General features: G+C 43.8%; 2 protein-coding genes across 5 annotated transcripts in view; one reads left to right on the forward strand and one right to left on the reverse strand.

Moving 5' to 3' along the window:
• LOC142788209 (uncharacterized) overlaps positions 1–15,220 on the reverse strand; it is a 58,702-nt gene that overhangs the window by 14,716 nt on the left and 28,766 nt on the right. For 2 of the 3 annotated variants that reach the window (XR_012889278.1, XR_012889279.1), the window contains one exon: positions 10,741–11,246. Coding sequence is in view for 1 of the 3 variants with exons in the window: in XM_075884782.1 (XP_075740897.1) it covers positions 11,122–11,246 (125 nt within the window). In the remaining 2 variants the exon portion in view is untranslated. Of the gene's footprint in view, positions 1–10,740; positions 11,247–15,220 lie in introns of those variants that run through there. The other variant, XM_075884782.1, reaches the window with a different exon arrangement.
• The window catches only part of LOC119177282 (protein O-glucosyltransferase 2), a 38,638-nt gene that overhangs the window by 2,045 nt on the left and 21,373 nt on the right, over positions 1–15,220 (forward strand). For both annotated transcript variants that reach the window (XM_037428727.2, XM_037428728.2), the window contains exons 3-6: positions 1,436–1,644; positions 2,553–2,630; positions 2,772–2,944; positions 10,111–10,348. In XM_037428727.2, the coding sequence (XP_037284624.2) occupies positions 1,436–1,644; positions 2,553–2,630; positions 2,772–2,944; positions 10,111–10,348 (698 nt within the window). The remainder of the gene's footprint in view (positions 1–1,435; positions 1,645–2,552; positions 2,631–2,771; positions 2,945–10,110; positions 10,349–15,220) is intronic.

The raw sequence follows: 15,220 nt of genomic DNA on the forward strand, positions 1-15,220 counted from the left end.
GGCTGACATTTTGATAGGTGGTCATTTGTGCTCTCAACATCAACATTTGAGCACTCACGACCTTGTGATATTGGGCAGGTGTATGCCATGATCGATCGCAATTGTTTGAACTCATATTGATTATATATTACATTAGGGCATCTGCAATCAAATGCAAATGCCCTAATGTATTGCATTGCAAAGCCACCTGAAAAGAAGTAGTGCATTACTAGTATTGCTGTTACTTGTAACCATAGGTCAAAAAAAAAAAATTGGAGCTCACTCATATTCACTCACTCAAAAAATATATCTTGCTCTGAGGACTGATCATTCTCATCAAAAATGTTCTCAACCGGACCCACTTGTACTCAAAATCACCTGTAAATTACTCAGGCTGACTGTTTGACCTGAAGGCCGCTGTGGTAGCTCAGTGGTTAGAGCACCGAACGCGTACTGTTTGACCTGGGCGTGAGTGAGTCAACTCGTGGGTCAGTGTAAAATTAGCTTTTTCTATCATGGTGTCAATGCTTTTTAATACCGATATGTCACATTATTGGTGTTCTGCGATATGTCTTTCGATCTTATACCATCTAATACTAGTCATATGTGGTTTTAATCTAGTTAGAACATTTGTTATGAAATACGCGACTGGCACGATATATCTTTATCGAGAGCTTCCCGTGTGGCATACCCCTCCACCAAATTGCTTCTGATCTCATGCTTCTGATCGATAGGCACCTGGCAATGCAGTTTTGAAGATTTGACAGTAGTTCCAGAACACACAGCCTAACATGCAGTTGCAGCAAAATCGAGCTGGCCAGTGCATATATGCATTTATATTTATGTGGGGAGGAGGGGGTCACGCATATTAACAACACACCTGAGGTGACTACGAACGCACCTAGGAAGCACCCAAAAGAGGCGCTCCAGTACGTCAATGTGTTCAGTGAGCGTTTCGTTTCTTGGTGTCCCTTGTGGCTGATGCTGTCAATGCCGAGACAGCCAATAAGAGCTCTATTGCACCCTCTGGTCAGTGATGCGTGCCTATAAATATTAAGGTGGCACATGAACACTGGTGCGTTGAGATATGTCAAACTCGCCAAATTATTACTCACTTGGACTTACTCAGACTCATACTCATAGGACGATTCGAGTTTGAGTTTGCTGATTTATGCTTATAACATGTTAGCTGCAACAATGATTTTTGGCATGCATAGTTGTTTAGGTATAGCTTTCAGTGGATTTTTTTACCGGCAGAAAGTTCTTCACTATCACAAAAGTGTGATACACAGCACTCAAGTGACATCGGTTTCATCATCACTGAAATTTTATTTTTTTCTTAACCAGGTTTTTCAATCAGTATTTGCTTTCTCTACTTCTTAATTCAACTAGCATGATAAGTAGTATGTCATGTTTTTGTGTTAATAAATACTTACAGTCCAAAATTATTTTGTAGGACCTCTCCACCATGATGCTTGCAGTTGTCCTGTTTCTTTTGACAAGTGGCTGTTGCAAACAAAATGTCCAGTAGTGGATCCTCAGATCCTAAAGGATCTTGCGTGGTTTGAAGAGATAGACATGAAGAAGATGCTTCGTGAAGCCCTTCGTCGATTTGACCGCCCTGGTTCTGTTAGTTTTTGCCATTATGCTGTTGTTAAAAACCAGGTCAGTGTTTTACTTTGATTCACCTTACAAATAGATGACTTGTCTCAGGTTGCCAAGGTTTTGCACAGTTGTATTCCAGGTTAAAGAATTGTTCAGTTTAATGTCTCAGGAAATATATAAATGAGTGTTGTATCATATAAAATCAGGGTTTTGTCAGTTTTATAAATGTTTTTATTCAGCATAAAGAAAAATAATACTTAATAAATTTAAAAACTAATTGCATGCTTTGCAAACCAATATACCATTTTAACTGGAATTTTCTACCCAACTTTATTATTTTAACAGTTACTTAATTAAGCTTGTCTAATTAGGAAGAAGGTAGAAATTGTGTTTTATTTCACGCAATATTCAGCAACATGCATTTGATCATGTTGTGATCAAGTGTGTCGGCATATTTTTGAAATGTGGGTTGAGTTTGTTGGGGCACCCTGTATACAAAGAAGGTTAGGTGCTGTACTTCGCTGAGGCTGCCTTTCATAGCTATTATATTGTTCTTTGTGAACATTACGTTCGTGCCACTGTAAAATTGAATGTTTGAGAAAATTATCCTTTACGGTGACTAATGGACTATATTCACATAACCATCATGCTATGTCTCCCTAATGTTGCTTGTCATTAGTTGAATTGAAATTTAATAAATAAAGTACAGTCAGAAAAAAGCATGTTACAAACATCTCGATTCTTACCAGAGTGCTAGTATGGATCCATGCTACTATAACATACATAAATGTACAGCAGGAAACAAAGTTACAAAATAATTTCAGGGGTTGGCTTATCATACAGAACATATTGAAAACAACTAACTTATACACTCGATTTGTTGGCTTACTGGAAACGGTACATTTTCTCCCTCTCTTTGTGCTCTGTGCATTTGCAGACTTTTTTTTTTTTTTTTTTTGTTTCTTAAGGTTTACCGAAAGTGCTATGGGCAACATGTTGGCTTCAACATGTTCATGGATCAGATACTGTTGTCCCTTGCTAGAAAGGTAAATGCTTTTTCTTGTTTTGTAGTTCTTGGCACTGAAAATCCTTGAAATAAATTGCTACTTGATTCTTTTTCTTTTAATCATCACTAGAACCGAAAAAAGTGATCTGACTTAAGTAAGAGCTATTGCAAATTTATTTAGGTGCGTCTTCCGGATATTGAAATGCTTGTAAACCTTGGTGACTGGCCACTTGAGCAAAGAAGCCACTCCGGAGTCCACATTCCATTTTTTTCATGGTGTGGCTCAAAAAGCAGCACAGATATTGTCATGCCGACCTATGACATTACAGAATCATCTCTCGAAATGATGGGCAGGTAAGAATTCTAAGATTTCTTATGTAAAAAGCCCTTCACTACTGCATGCCTATTATGATATTGTGGTTTTAGCACATAAAATCGCAGATATTATTGTCATTATTATTTCTAATGTTGACTTGAAGCTTTTTTTTTCTTCAACATCATAATAGTCCTTGCTGCATTGTGCGCTGCAAGTATCTCAACATGGCAAGATGCATGTGCCTGTAAAAAGTGACCAGCGAGGGGCTTCAGCGTATCAGTACACTGAGCATCGCATTCTCGGTATTCAATTGAAGCCAGGATGCACAAGTTTGTATTAGTTGCTTCGTACTGGAAGACAATCACCATAATTTCATTACTTAAGCTTAGTGGTGATTATTGTAAGAGAGGTGTAGTTTGTCCTCTAACTTTCCGGAGATTATCGGCTGGAGAAAAAACTTGGAGTGGCCAGCAAATGGCATTTTCACGACACCTGGTGGTGTAGAGTGCAACCTCATGATGGTGAACTGCTGCAGGAGGTGGAGCTTAGTCTCGACTACAGATCCGCTATGAACAAGATAATCTATTGAAGAATTTGAGAAGGGAAAGCAGTGGTAAGAAGGAAGTAACATTCTATTGCTTGTAGCTCCTTTGAAGCTAGGGGTGTCACTGAAAATATAGGCAGTGAATGATTTGGTGGTGTTGTGACCTCACTGTTTTTGGGACTTCAAAAAAAATACACACACACTTAGGGACCCCTTTATGGGGTCGGGAGTCATGTCCCTCCAGTACTTCATGCCTATACCTCTGACTTTGAGGCCTAGTATTATAGCTTTTAAACAGAATTGAATGGTATGTAATTCTTTATTAACTGGTAAAAGTTGTAAGACTGATTAAAAAATATTATTTGCAATTGTGGTGTCTTGAAGTGGCGAGCGCCACGCTCTTGGAACGCACGGACACAGTAGACACGGTCGGAATGAATCAAACAATACACATTTATTTAACTACTTTAAGATCGACGATATCGTCAGCTGAATTAATATACATCAATCGTGATCAACACGCTGAACAACCTTACACAATATTGTCGCGAGAGGAAACGATAGACAGGGACTCGAAGTGGACGACTGTTTACTAAACCACAGCAGCCATTCACTTCTTCGCTCACCTCTTCTACCACTAACCCAGCGTGGCATTACCCTCTCCCCAAAGAAAAAAAAAAAAGAGGAAGCATCGCATAAATGCTGCGGCTCCGAAAAACAATGAAAGGTAGTAAAAAATGTCTGTGTCCATTGAGAAGAAAAAAAGAGATTGGAAAAAAAAAGAAGCGAGAAAGAAATGTACAATTGTCTTGAAGACAAGTGTCACATCACAAAGTTCTTGACTTGCAGTCAACGCGAATAGTAATGCTTCATCCTGGAGACGTGAACCACATCCGAGAAACGTGGTCTACGAGAATGGTGCGATGTGTCTGCTGGGACAACTTTGTAGTTAACTTCCCCGATGCGATGAAGAACTTGGCAGGGTTCGAAGTACCGACATAACAATTTTTCCAAGCCTCCACGTTGTCGTGTAGGAGTTCAAACCCAGACTAGGTCACCGGGTTCGTATATTACTGCTCTGTGGTGTATGTTGTACCATCGAGCATCTTGATTTTGCCGCGATAAAATGCGAAAGCGTGCTAGCTGCCGGGCGTCTTCGGCACGCTGAACGAATACATCTGCGTCGGGGGTAATCATGTGCGGCAGAGTTGGTTGCAGCATGGTGTCAAGCATTGTGGTGACGTTGCGGCCGTAAACCAGACGAAAAGGAGCAAAGCCGGTGGTTTCCTGCAGAGCCGTATTGTAGGCAAATGTTATATACGGGAGGATTTCGTCCCAATTCTTCTGATCCTTGGCGACATACATCGAAAGCATATCTGCAATCGTTTTGTTAAGGTGTTCGGTTAACCCGTTAGTCTGCGGGTGGTACGCAGTTGCTGTTCGGTGCGTCCTGCCGCTCAGCAACAGGATCTCTCGAAGCAACTGTGCCATAAAGGCAGTACTACGATCTGTGATGACGACAGCGGGAGCGCCGTGGCGGAGAACGATGTTCTTGATAAAAAAGTCAGCCACATCGGAAGCAGTTGCTCGCTGGGCGGCTTGTGTTTCGCAGTATCTAGTCAAGTAGTCAGTGGCAACCACAATCCAGCGGTTACCAGCCGCAGACTTCGGAAATGGGCCGAGTAAATCCATCCCGACCTTTTCAAAAGGTGCGTGAGGTGGCTGCAAAGGCTGAAGCAGACCGGCTGGTTTCGTCGTTGGATTTTTGCGGCGCTGGCAGGATGTGCATGTCTTGACGTACTGCCGGACGGTTTTCGTAAGTTTCCGCTAGTAGTATTTGTCCTTGATTCGTGCCAGAGTACGGGCGAAGCCAAGATGCCCTGACGATGGCTCGTCGTGACAAGCACGCAAAATATCATCGCGGAGAGCAGCAGGAACGACGAGCAGGTAAACAGTTTTCGTTGGATGAAAGTTGCACTTGTAGAGGATGTCTTGGCGTAGACAGAAAGATGACAAATCGCGCGCGAACTGACGTGGTGGTTGTGGGCGACGTCCCTCAAGGTATTCGATCAGTGGTTGCAGTTATGAGTCTTCGCGTTGCTGCTCAGCCATGTTTAATGATGCGAGAAAAGCAAGGCAACTGAAGTCTTCATCCTTGTCTTCTGCAGCAATCTCCACGGGTGCGCGGGAAAGACATTCAGCGTCGGTGTGTTTCTGGCCAGACTTGTGAACCATCGTTATATCGAATTCCTGTAACCGAAGGCTCCATCTTGCGAGACGGCCCGAAGGATCTTTCAGATTCGCTAGCCAGCAGGGAGAGTGGTTGTCACTGACGATTTGGAAGGGGCGTCCGTACAAGTAGGGCCTGAATTTCATAATGGCTCATATAACCGCTAGACGTTCTTTTTCAGTCGTCGAGTAGTTCTCGCCTGCAGATGACAACGTGCGGCCAACGTAGGCGATGATGCGTTCCACGCCATCTTGATATTGCACGAGAGTAGCTCCGAGGCCTAGGTCACTCGCGTCAGTGCGGACTTCTGTGTCTGTTTCTGTGTCGGAGTGACCAAAGATCGACGGCGTTTGTAGGCGTTGTTTAAGGTCGCGGAAAGCGTCGGATTGTTTGGGACCTCAGATGAAGGCGACGTCGTCCTTGACGAGTTGTTGTAGAGGGTCGGCGATTTTCGAAAAATTCGGTACGAGGCGGCGGTAATAAGCACAAAGGCCCAGAAAGCGGCGTACATCATGCTTTGTTCTCGGTATCGGGAATAAAGCAACTGCCATAGCTTTCTCATGGTCGGGGCGAACACCACTGCTGCTGACAATGTGGCCAAAAAATTTGAGTTTATCATATCCAAAATAACACTTTTCTGGTTTCAGAGAGAGGCCGGCAGTGCGAATAGCCAGAAGAACTGCCTCAAGCCACTCAATGTGCTCTTCAAAAGTAGAAAAAACGACTACGTCGTCTAAATACACTAAACAAGAGTGCCACTTCAGTTCACATAAAACTGTGTCCATCATTCGTTGGAATGTGGCTGGAGCGGAGCACAGGCCAAAAGGGAGAACTTTAAATTCATAGAGACCATCAGGTGTAATAAATGCTGTTATTTCTCAGTCCCGTTCATCTACTTCAATCTGCCAATATCCGCTACGGAGATCCATGGAAGAGAAGTAACAGGCGTGTCGTAGGCGATCCAATGAGTCATCAATGCGAGGAAGAGGATATACATCTTTTTTCGTTATCTTGTTCAGTTTGCGGTAGTCGACACAGAATCGTAATGAACCATCTTTCTTTTTAACCAGAACAACTGGTGACGCCCAAGGACTAGTCGATGTTTGAATTACATCGTCGTCGAGCATTTGTTTCACTTGATGACGGATGGCATCCTGCTCCTTCTGCGACACGCGGTAATCATGTTGGCGCACGGGTTGGACGTTCGGCTCAGTGATAATCCTGTGCTTCATTAGAAGGGTCCGCCGAATTTTCAACGCAGTGGCAAAACTGTCACTAAAGGATGAGAGGAGACTGAGGAGCTTTGCCCTCTTGGGTTCTTCTAACTGGCGATTGACGTTGAGGCGACTAGTCACGTCAGTATCGCAGCTATTCTCAGTCGAGATCGTCGTAATCAAAGGGAAGGCGTCCAAATCATCCAATGCATCCAAGTAAGCTATGGTTGTGCGTTTCGCAAAATGCCTGTATTCGCCACTGAAGTTCGTAACGAAAAGCGTAGTCTGGCCATTTCGGCGTTGAACGAGACTTTGAGCAATGGCGACTTCCCGATCAAGCAATAACGTCAGGTTACTTTCGGTGATGCCCGTAATTGAGTGCTCCCGTGGACACTCAACAAGCACGAAGATACTACTGCAAGGTGGCAACGTGTCGCAATCATCCACTACGCGTAAGGCGGCGCCACGATGTTCGTTCTCGATGTCGGAATCTGGAGAAACACCGTCAGCAAAACTGACGTACGAATCACGCAGATTAATTATCGCTCCGTACTCTTGCAGAAAACCCATGCCCAAAATGACCGGCCAAGAACAATTGGGCAGTACAAGGAATGACTCCACAAAAGCCGACGCACAAATTTCAAGCCTGGCGGTGCACCTTCCTATAGGGGATACGAGGTGTCCTCCAGCGGTGATTAGTTGAGGGCCGTCCCACGTGGTCAGCACCTTGTGTAGACGGGTGGCCAATCAAGCACTCATCACCGAGTAATCGGCTCCCGTGTCGACAAGCGCAGTCACCGGATAACAGTTGACGGAAACGGTAATGGCACCGGACGTTCTGTTGGCGGTTTCCGAAACAGGCTTTAACGGTACGTTGTAAGGCTGCGGCAGAGGCTATTTGTGGGTTCGCGTGACAGCGGCCTCAGCTCCGGAGGTCGCCGTTTTCAGTTTCTCCGGCGTGGGCTTGCGCCACTAACACCAGGGGACCCAAAGGCGGGTCGGGTGCAGTGCGTTGATGCGGACGGACGGGGTGATGGTGACCGTGACTGTCGTGATGACTACCTTCCAAGTAGTCCGCAATTTCTTGCGGGCGCTCACCATAGCGTGGACAACGGGCATCTGGGTGGAATCCGCGTAGGCCTATTCGTCGGTAGTAACAGTCGCGGTACATGTGTCCAACTTCACCACAATGGTAGCACAAGGGACGATTGTCGGGTGCACGCCAGACGATGGACTTCCGCGGGCCAGGACGAAAATCGGCCTGAGAAGGTGGCGATAGGCTGGACTTGGAAAGCGTCTGGTGGTCCCAGCAGATGGATGAGCGAAATGTGCCGTAGATGGCGTAGAAACGCGTAGGGCATCCGCGTAGGAAAGTGTGGGAAGTTCGACTTGCGATGGTGGGGAGGAATGAACGAACTGCCTGATTTCGTTACGAACAACGTCCGTAAGAGAAGCGCTACTGGGAGGAGATGCTGCATGAGATTTCCGAAGTTCTTCGCATACAACCTGCCGTATGAGTTCGGTGAGGACCTCCCTGTTATCACCTCCTGGTACAAGCGAGCACGCAGCGGACATGGCCGTCTGACGCTCATACTACGACAATCGCTGCCGAAGCATGCGCTCCATAATTGTGGCCTCACATATGAACTCCGACACAGTTGTAGGAGGGTTGCGCACAAGGCCCGCGAAAAGTTGCTCTTTTACGCCTCGCATTAGCAGGCGCACCTTTTTGTCTTCTGGCATGTGGGGATCAGCACGTCGAAACCATTGCGACATCTCCTCGACAAACATGGCGACGCTCTCGTTCGGCATTTGAAAGCGCGAAGAAAGTACCTGCTCCGCCCTCTCTTTCCGTTCGGGGTTACTGAACGCCTCGCGAAGCTGCCGATGGAATTCCTGCCAACTTGTGAATGAAGTCTCGTGGTTCTCGTACCACACTCTTGCCGCGTCTAAGAGGGAGATGTACACGTTCTTCAACTTACGGCGATTGTCCCAGTCGTTGATGGCAGCGACCCGGTCGAAATGGTCAAGCCAGTCTTCGACATCCTCACCTGCATCGTCGTGGAATGGGTTGGGTGTGTTGATGACACAGGGCACGCTAGCGAATGGGTCATGCTCAGTTTGGGTTGCGGACGTGGCAAACACTGTCTTCCCAGAACTTGTCAAAGGGCCGTACTGTGGTGGTAGTCCTTGAAGGCGGCGGCTGCTTCGATGGATATCAGCAGACCCTGGTGCACTGGCAGTGGTTGCTTCTGGTTCAGAACCAGCAGGCATAAGACATTGCAGTACAGTACCCAGCACTTCCACCAGTCTGTCGCGAGAGGAAGTGATAGACAGGGACTCGAAGTGGACAACTGTTTACTAAGCCACAGCAGCCATTCACTTCTTCGCTCTCCTCTTCGACCACTAACCCAGCGTGGCAATATTAGATCACTCTGAACATGACAAAACAAACACAAGAACACACTCAAAGCGGCTTTGCTAATGCTTGGCTTACGACAAGGGCCCTCAGCGCGCAACCCGCGGTGCACCCCCAGCGCGCAACCCGCGGTGTCATGCACCGGGGTCCCGCCACTAGAGACAACCGTTCGCGCCAACCGCCACCAGCCAAAGAGAGCCATTCGCCTCTCTCGTGCCGCCACCAAGCCTTGGTGGCGGCACAAGAGAGGCTGCCATGGATTCTTGCTGGCATTAACTGCCCTCTCTGTAAGGGGTTTAATGTACTCTTGCCAACTCCATGAAGTAGAGAAAAAAGCTAAGGGTTGTATCAGTAGAACAGAAGAAACACTTGCATTGAGCACCACACCGCTAATTGGACTCAGTGATGCCAACGGAATGTAATGCACACATTTTGAACACATATAATGCTCGCAAAAAATTGGAGCTTCCTCTAGGCATGTAGCACCACATTATTTGAAAACAAAGATTGTTGTGATATATGTGATTCACACATTTGCATTTGTAAAAAAATTATGAGGTTAATTTAGAAGCTTTTTTAAACCACCTGTTCAGTCTTTTTGTTTATTTATTCAAGTACCCTAAGGGCCCACTAGAGGCATTACATAGGGTGGCGGGGACATCAATACAAATTTTTGCAGAGAATGAATAATTGTTGGTTAATACAATTCTTCAGTACAGGAATTCATGAACATCAAGGCAAGCAATACAACATCGGATAAAACATATCTGCATATCTTTCTGATGTATTCTGTGCAGGGTGACCTTAGATGTTCTCTCTGTGCAAGGGAACAGTGGGCCAGCTTGGAAAGAAAAGCGCCCATGTGGGTTTTGGCGAGGACGTGACAGCTGCCCTGAACGCCTTGACCTTGTGGCTCTGTCGCGCCGCCACCCAGACCTACTGAATGCTTCTCTCACAAATTTTTTCTTTTTTCGGGACAAGATGGACATCTATGGTCCCCAGACCAGCCACGTTTCCTTCTTTGATTTTTTTGAGGTTTGTACACGTCACATTTACAAGTTTTGTTTGTTTTTGGATGTGTTGTGGCAAAAGTTTTAGGCTTATTTTCTTCAGCTGTTCACAGTATTTGTAATGTTTTCTTCATGAAGACCATTCACAGAATTTATTGTGACTGACTCTTTCAGCAGCTTTTTATTGACTTTCAAAGAAGCTCTTGTTTCGAGCTCTGAAGGGTCTACCTAGTATTAGAGCGGAAGTGCTCTGTACTAAGTAGTAATAATGTTTTGTGGCTACATAATGGTTATATGAGCTTATTATCTATGCAGAATTTATATGACATAATAGGTATGTACAGCTCACACTTGTACATAATCTTGAAGGAGACTACAATGCATGAAACCAGACAAGGGCAAGCAGTATACCCAAGCTTGTGTTGTTTTGCTCATTTTATGCTTCTTGGAATCATCAACCCTTTTTTCCAGCGAAAAAAAATTCATTGTACATTGTTCATTACATGTCATTGATTGCCTTTAATCAAATAAATCTTTAATAGTTTTGTAATTTATGTATTACTTCTTTTTGTCTGTAATAGACCTTGTAATTCAGCTCAGTAGTGAAGTCCTGTAATCACATATACGTAGCCAGTCTTTTATTTATATATTCGCAAAGCAAGCTTTATCAGGAGATAAAGTTTTTATCATTTGTATTTGGTGTTAACTGCAGTAGAATGCTTGCATTTGTGTAATGCAGAAACCTTAGGAATGCGATTTCGACTGACAAACCTTAGTGCTCCATATTTGTTTCCTCACCTAAGCGGCAGGTTGTACAGCCTGTATTCTTCACACCGCAATTGACATCTTGCTTTGGTTTTGTAGTTTCGTTGCCACTTGATAGCTGACTTTTGTTCCACAAGTTCTCCCATGCCCCGGTAATCCTGAAATGATTGAAAGTTCATTGCATTATGAACAGACATTGTGTGAAAATCATGTGCGGAGTCAACCACATCTAAACATCTAAGGTGAATACCCCTTTAATATTCAAGAAGGTAATACTATGTTCACTGTACTTCACTAGAGAAATCTCCATTCCATGAATGCTAATTATAATTTAGGTGTTGACAAATTTTTCTGAATTTTCTAATATTTCTATTATTTTCAAATTTTTCTAATATTTTTCTAAATTATGTATTAAACATCAGCTTCCATGAGATCTTGAATATTATTGCGGTGTTCACCGTATGGATGACATGAACAAGCATACTCGCATCTGCACATTTCACTAGATACTACTACCAGAGTCCTTCAATGCTTTTCTGGTCACAATACTCCTCCGTAACGCTATGGGAAGAGCTTGCTATGTCATCGCAGTGGTCACGTGGTGGCGGCAGGAGTGCACAGGGGGCTTTGAGGAGAGCTGCGCTGCTTAAGGAGAGCCTGGGGACCCGATAGTTCTGGTAGTCTCAGCCTTTTTTTTTTTTTTTCACATTTTTCTAAATTTGTGCTACTGACGACTGTCAGAACTATGTGTTGTACGTAAGCAATGACGCCAAAGACTTGCTGTGTGCTGGATCTCTACTCCAGCTACAGAGTTGCGAGCAAAAAGGTGTCGTTTAGTTTGACGAGGGATAGTGATGAAAAGGACGAAGGGAAATGTTTCGTGCAATACCGCAACAGACACTGGTGGATTTACCTTCGATTTAAAATGTTAAAGTGTGCGAGAAAGATTTCGTCTCCACCGATGTTATTCAGACTGACGCCTTCACACTGAATAGAGAAAAATATTTCTTTGTAACGCTAGAACGCAAGTTGCCGGTCAGAGCTGTTTCTTTTGCAGCTTGCTAGTTTTTTTTTTTTTTATAGGTTCTTGCCCGTTCATTATGTGCTTTGCATTTTTTTTTTTGCAGTTCTTAAAAGAGTTTTTATTTTCATTCACTCAATGTCAGCTAATGCTAATGTATTCTTCTTTAATTTACATCAGTTCGCTACATCCATTTTTTTATTGCTGTCTTCGTTTACTGGTCTTTCACAGAGCTTTTCTATGCTACAAAAAGTGTAGTGCATAGCTATCCGATTTTTTAGGCTATTTTCCAGTATTTTTTCTCTCTTTCTTTTTCAATCGTAGCAGTCTTGCTTTGTTTCCTGTAAATTGGTGGCTCGACAGTGTGAAGCTTTTAAACACAAGCATTGAAATAAGCAATTATAATAAAGTATGGGCTCGGTGGGAGTTAGTGCTTTCTTGGTTTGGCATGTTTTTGAGTATTGTGCCTATGTTGCGTTTTCATGTTCTGAATAAATCGAATGCGCAATAGAGCTTTGCTTGTGAATACATGATGCGCTTAATTTCTCTAGATTGGAGAAAAACAGCTTCGTCTCATCTAATAAAGTCTACATGCATGCACTTGTGTGTGTGTGTGTGTGTGTGTGTGTGTGTGTGTGTGTGTGTGTGCGCGCGCGCGCGCGCGTGCGTGCGTGCACTCAGATGTCTGCACTCTTTCCTCCTCAGATGTCTGCACTGTTTCCACCTCAGATGTCTGCACTCTTTCCATCCCTGCTTCAGCTGTTGCGTCCGCAGCACAAATCACATTAATACTCTCTTTGCCTATGAAGTAGGGGAACTAGCATGCGTGCGAGTACCCTAGTGGGTCATCTTATTATTCAGCGTGCACACTACAACCAGTGTGGTGTCGTATTTCACACAGTGTATACTTGCATCAGCATCAGATTTGTTGTTTTTGTTGTCACTATGTGTCAAATAAAAACTACAAGTAGGCATAGAGGCAGTGGTACCAAATGCAACTAGCTCTTGCTTGCAAGGGCTTGGGATGGCTCGGGCAATAAAAAAGGTGTTGCCACTTGTTACAGAATATCACAGACCACAGGACGTATGCATTTGGGCTGTTTGATTCATGATTATGTGTCAAAAACAGCACTCTAAGGCAGGACAAATGAGCATAACACAGTGGTCTGTGTTCTGCCATTTCATCCCATGTTTTTGCTCCTTCCTGTTTACAATGAAAGACATCTCTTTTCATAATCCTAAAGCCAAAAAAAGCTTATCTGGATAAATTTACCACGATAATTGTAAGATATGGAGGTGTTTTATTGAAATGGCTTTCTTTGGTAAGTGTTCAGCTGTAATGAGTTTAGTTTTTTTTTGCAATCTCTTTATGCTTCACAGTTACCTGCCATATGACTTCCAGCTTTATAAAATTATGTACATGTTCTGTGATAAGGCCAACTTGGAAGGCTTCAGTTGAAGCAGTGCATAATGGCTACTACTATAATGTGCAACACTGTATCGGTGTCTGCTCGATTCCTTAAACATATGTGTAAGCGATGTTGCAAAACAGAAAATGTAGCTTGCATGAACAAAGGTTCCATTTTCTTTGAACTCAGTGAAGAGTTCTTGTTTAAAGTTGCACAAAAGACAGAAGCGCCAAACAAAGATAACCATAGAATAAGGAACTGTAGTCAATGCTCTGTCCTGTACCTGTAGTCTTTTTTGTCTTGTGCTACCCCCTATTGTCCTGCTTTAAAATGCGGTTCGATACCTCTTCTCTCCTTCCATTCGTTCTGGTCTGAAGCTGAAGAACTCTGAGCTCAAGTATAACAAGTTTACTTAGTATTTTACAGTTTATACATGGCACTTAATGTAGTGACAAAATGTGCTCGTGAATCAACTGGGCACAAGCTTGTCCGGCAGGGCCCAGCCACGGACCGCTGTGGCTGTATCGCATTGTTAAGGGCCTGACGATGGACCGCAAAGGGTTATAATTATGAACCTCAACGAACTCATCCAGACATACATCCTATTGAGTAAGAAGTGAGTGGTAAAATTTGGTGAACCTGATAACCAAGCCCACACCCTAGAATTTTTTGGGAGGGGGCACTTGCCGAAGACCGTGACTACTTTTGTAAAAACACCTATTTTTATTACTTATTTTTAATAAAACACCCCTCTCCATCAAAATTTCTTTCTAGGGCAACTTGCTGGCTATGGGTTTGATGGTGACACCATTGTCACACCATTTTGGGCTATTCCCAAGGTTTGGATGGAGCCTCAGTGGCAGAACGTGGTGGGCGATAGCTTATTTAGACCACTGTAGCTTCCCCGCCACCTTGAGTTGTACATGCATATCTTTTGGTGTTGGGACTGAGACACGGCCACGGGAAATAAGGCTTCCTTGTTTCCCGTGGAAACGGCATTGGAAACAGGCTACTGGAAACGGGACCCTGTATCTGTACCCTGGCCTCTGTATCTTTGGTTCAACCAACTAGATTTTTTTTTTAACATTGCTGAAATTAGCTTTTTTTTTATGCTGCCCTATTATTCAAATATTTGTACTGCACTTCTTGTGTAAAAAGTCCCACCATGATTGTACTTGACATAAAATGATTGATCGACTGATTGATATGTGGGGTTTAACATCCCAAAACCACCATATGATTATGAGAGATGCCGTAGTGGAGGGCTCCGGAAATTTCGATCACCTGGGGTTCTTTAATGTGCACCCAAATCTGAGCACATGGGCCTACAACATTTCTGCACTATCGGAAATGCAGCCGCTGCAGCCGGGATTTGATCCCGCGACCTGCGGGTCAGCAGCCGAGTACCTTAGCCACTAGACCACCGCAGCGAGGCTTGACATAAAATTCTCTATACCAATACACATTGAGATTTCAATATGACGAAGTAAATTGCCAATTTTACTGACTTCATTATCTTGAGATCTAATTTGCGTGACAATTTTAATTGCAGATTATTCTCTTTGATGAACCTTTATTGAGATTACAATTTTTGATTCAGCAAAACTTCCAAAAAACATAAGAAAAAGAATTGTTTTAAAACTGAAGAAAAGGTACCTGGAGTAATCTACACCAAAATAATTTAGTGTTAGTAATGTTACAT

This window comes from Rhipicephalus microplus, unplaced genomic scaffold (assembly GCF_043290135.1).
Source record: "Rhipicephalus microplus isolate Deutch F79 unplaced genomic scaffold, USDA_Rmic scaffold_48, whole genome shotgun sequence".
NCBI lineage: Eukaryota > Metazoa > Arthropoda > Arachnida > Ixodida > Ixodidae > Rhipicephalus > Rhipicephalus microplus.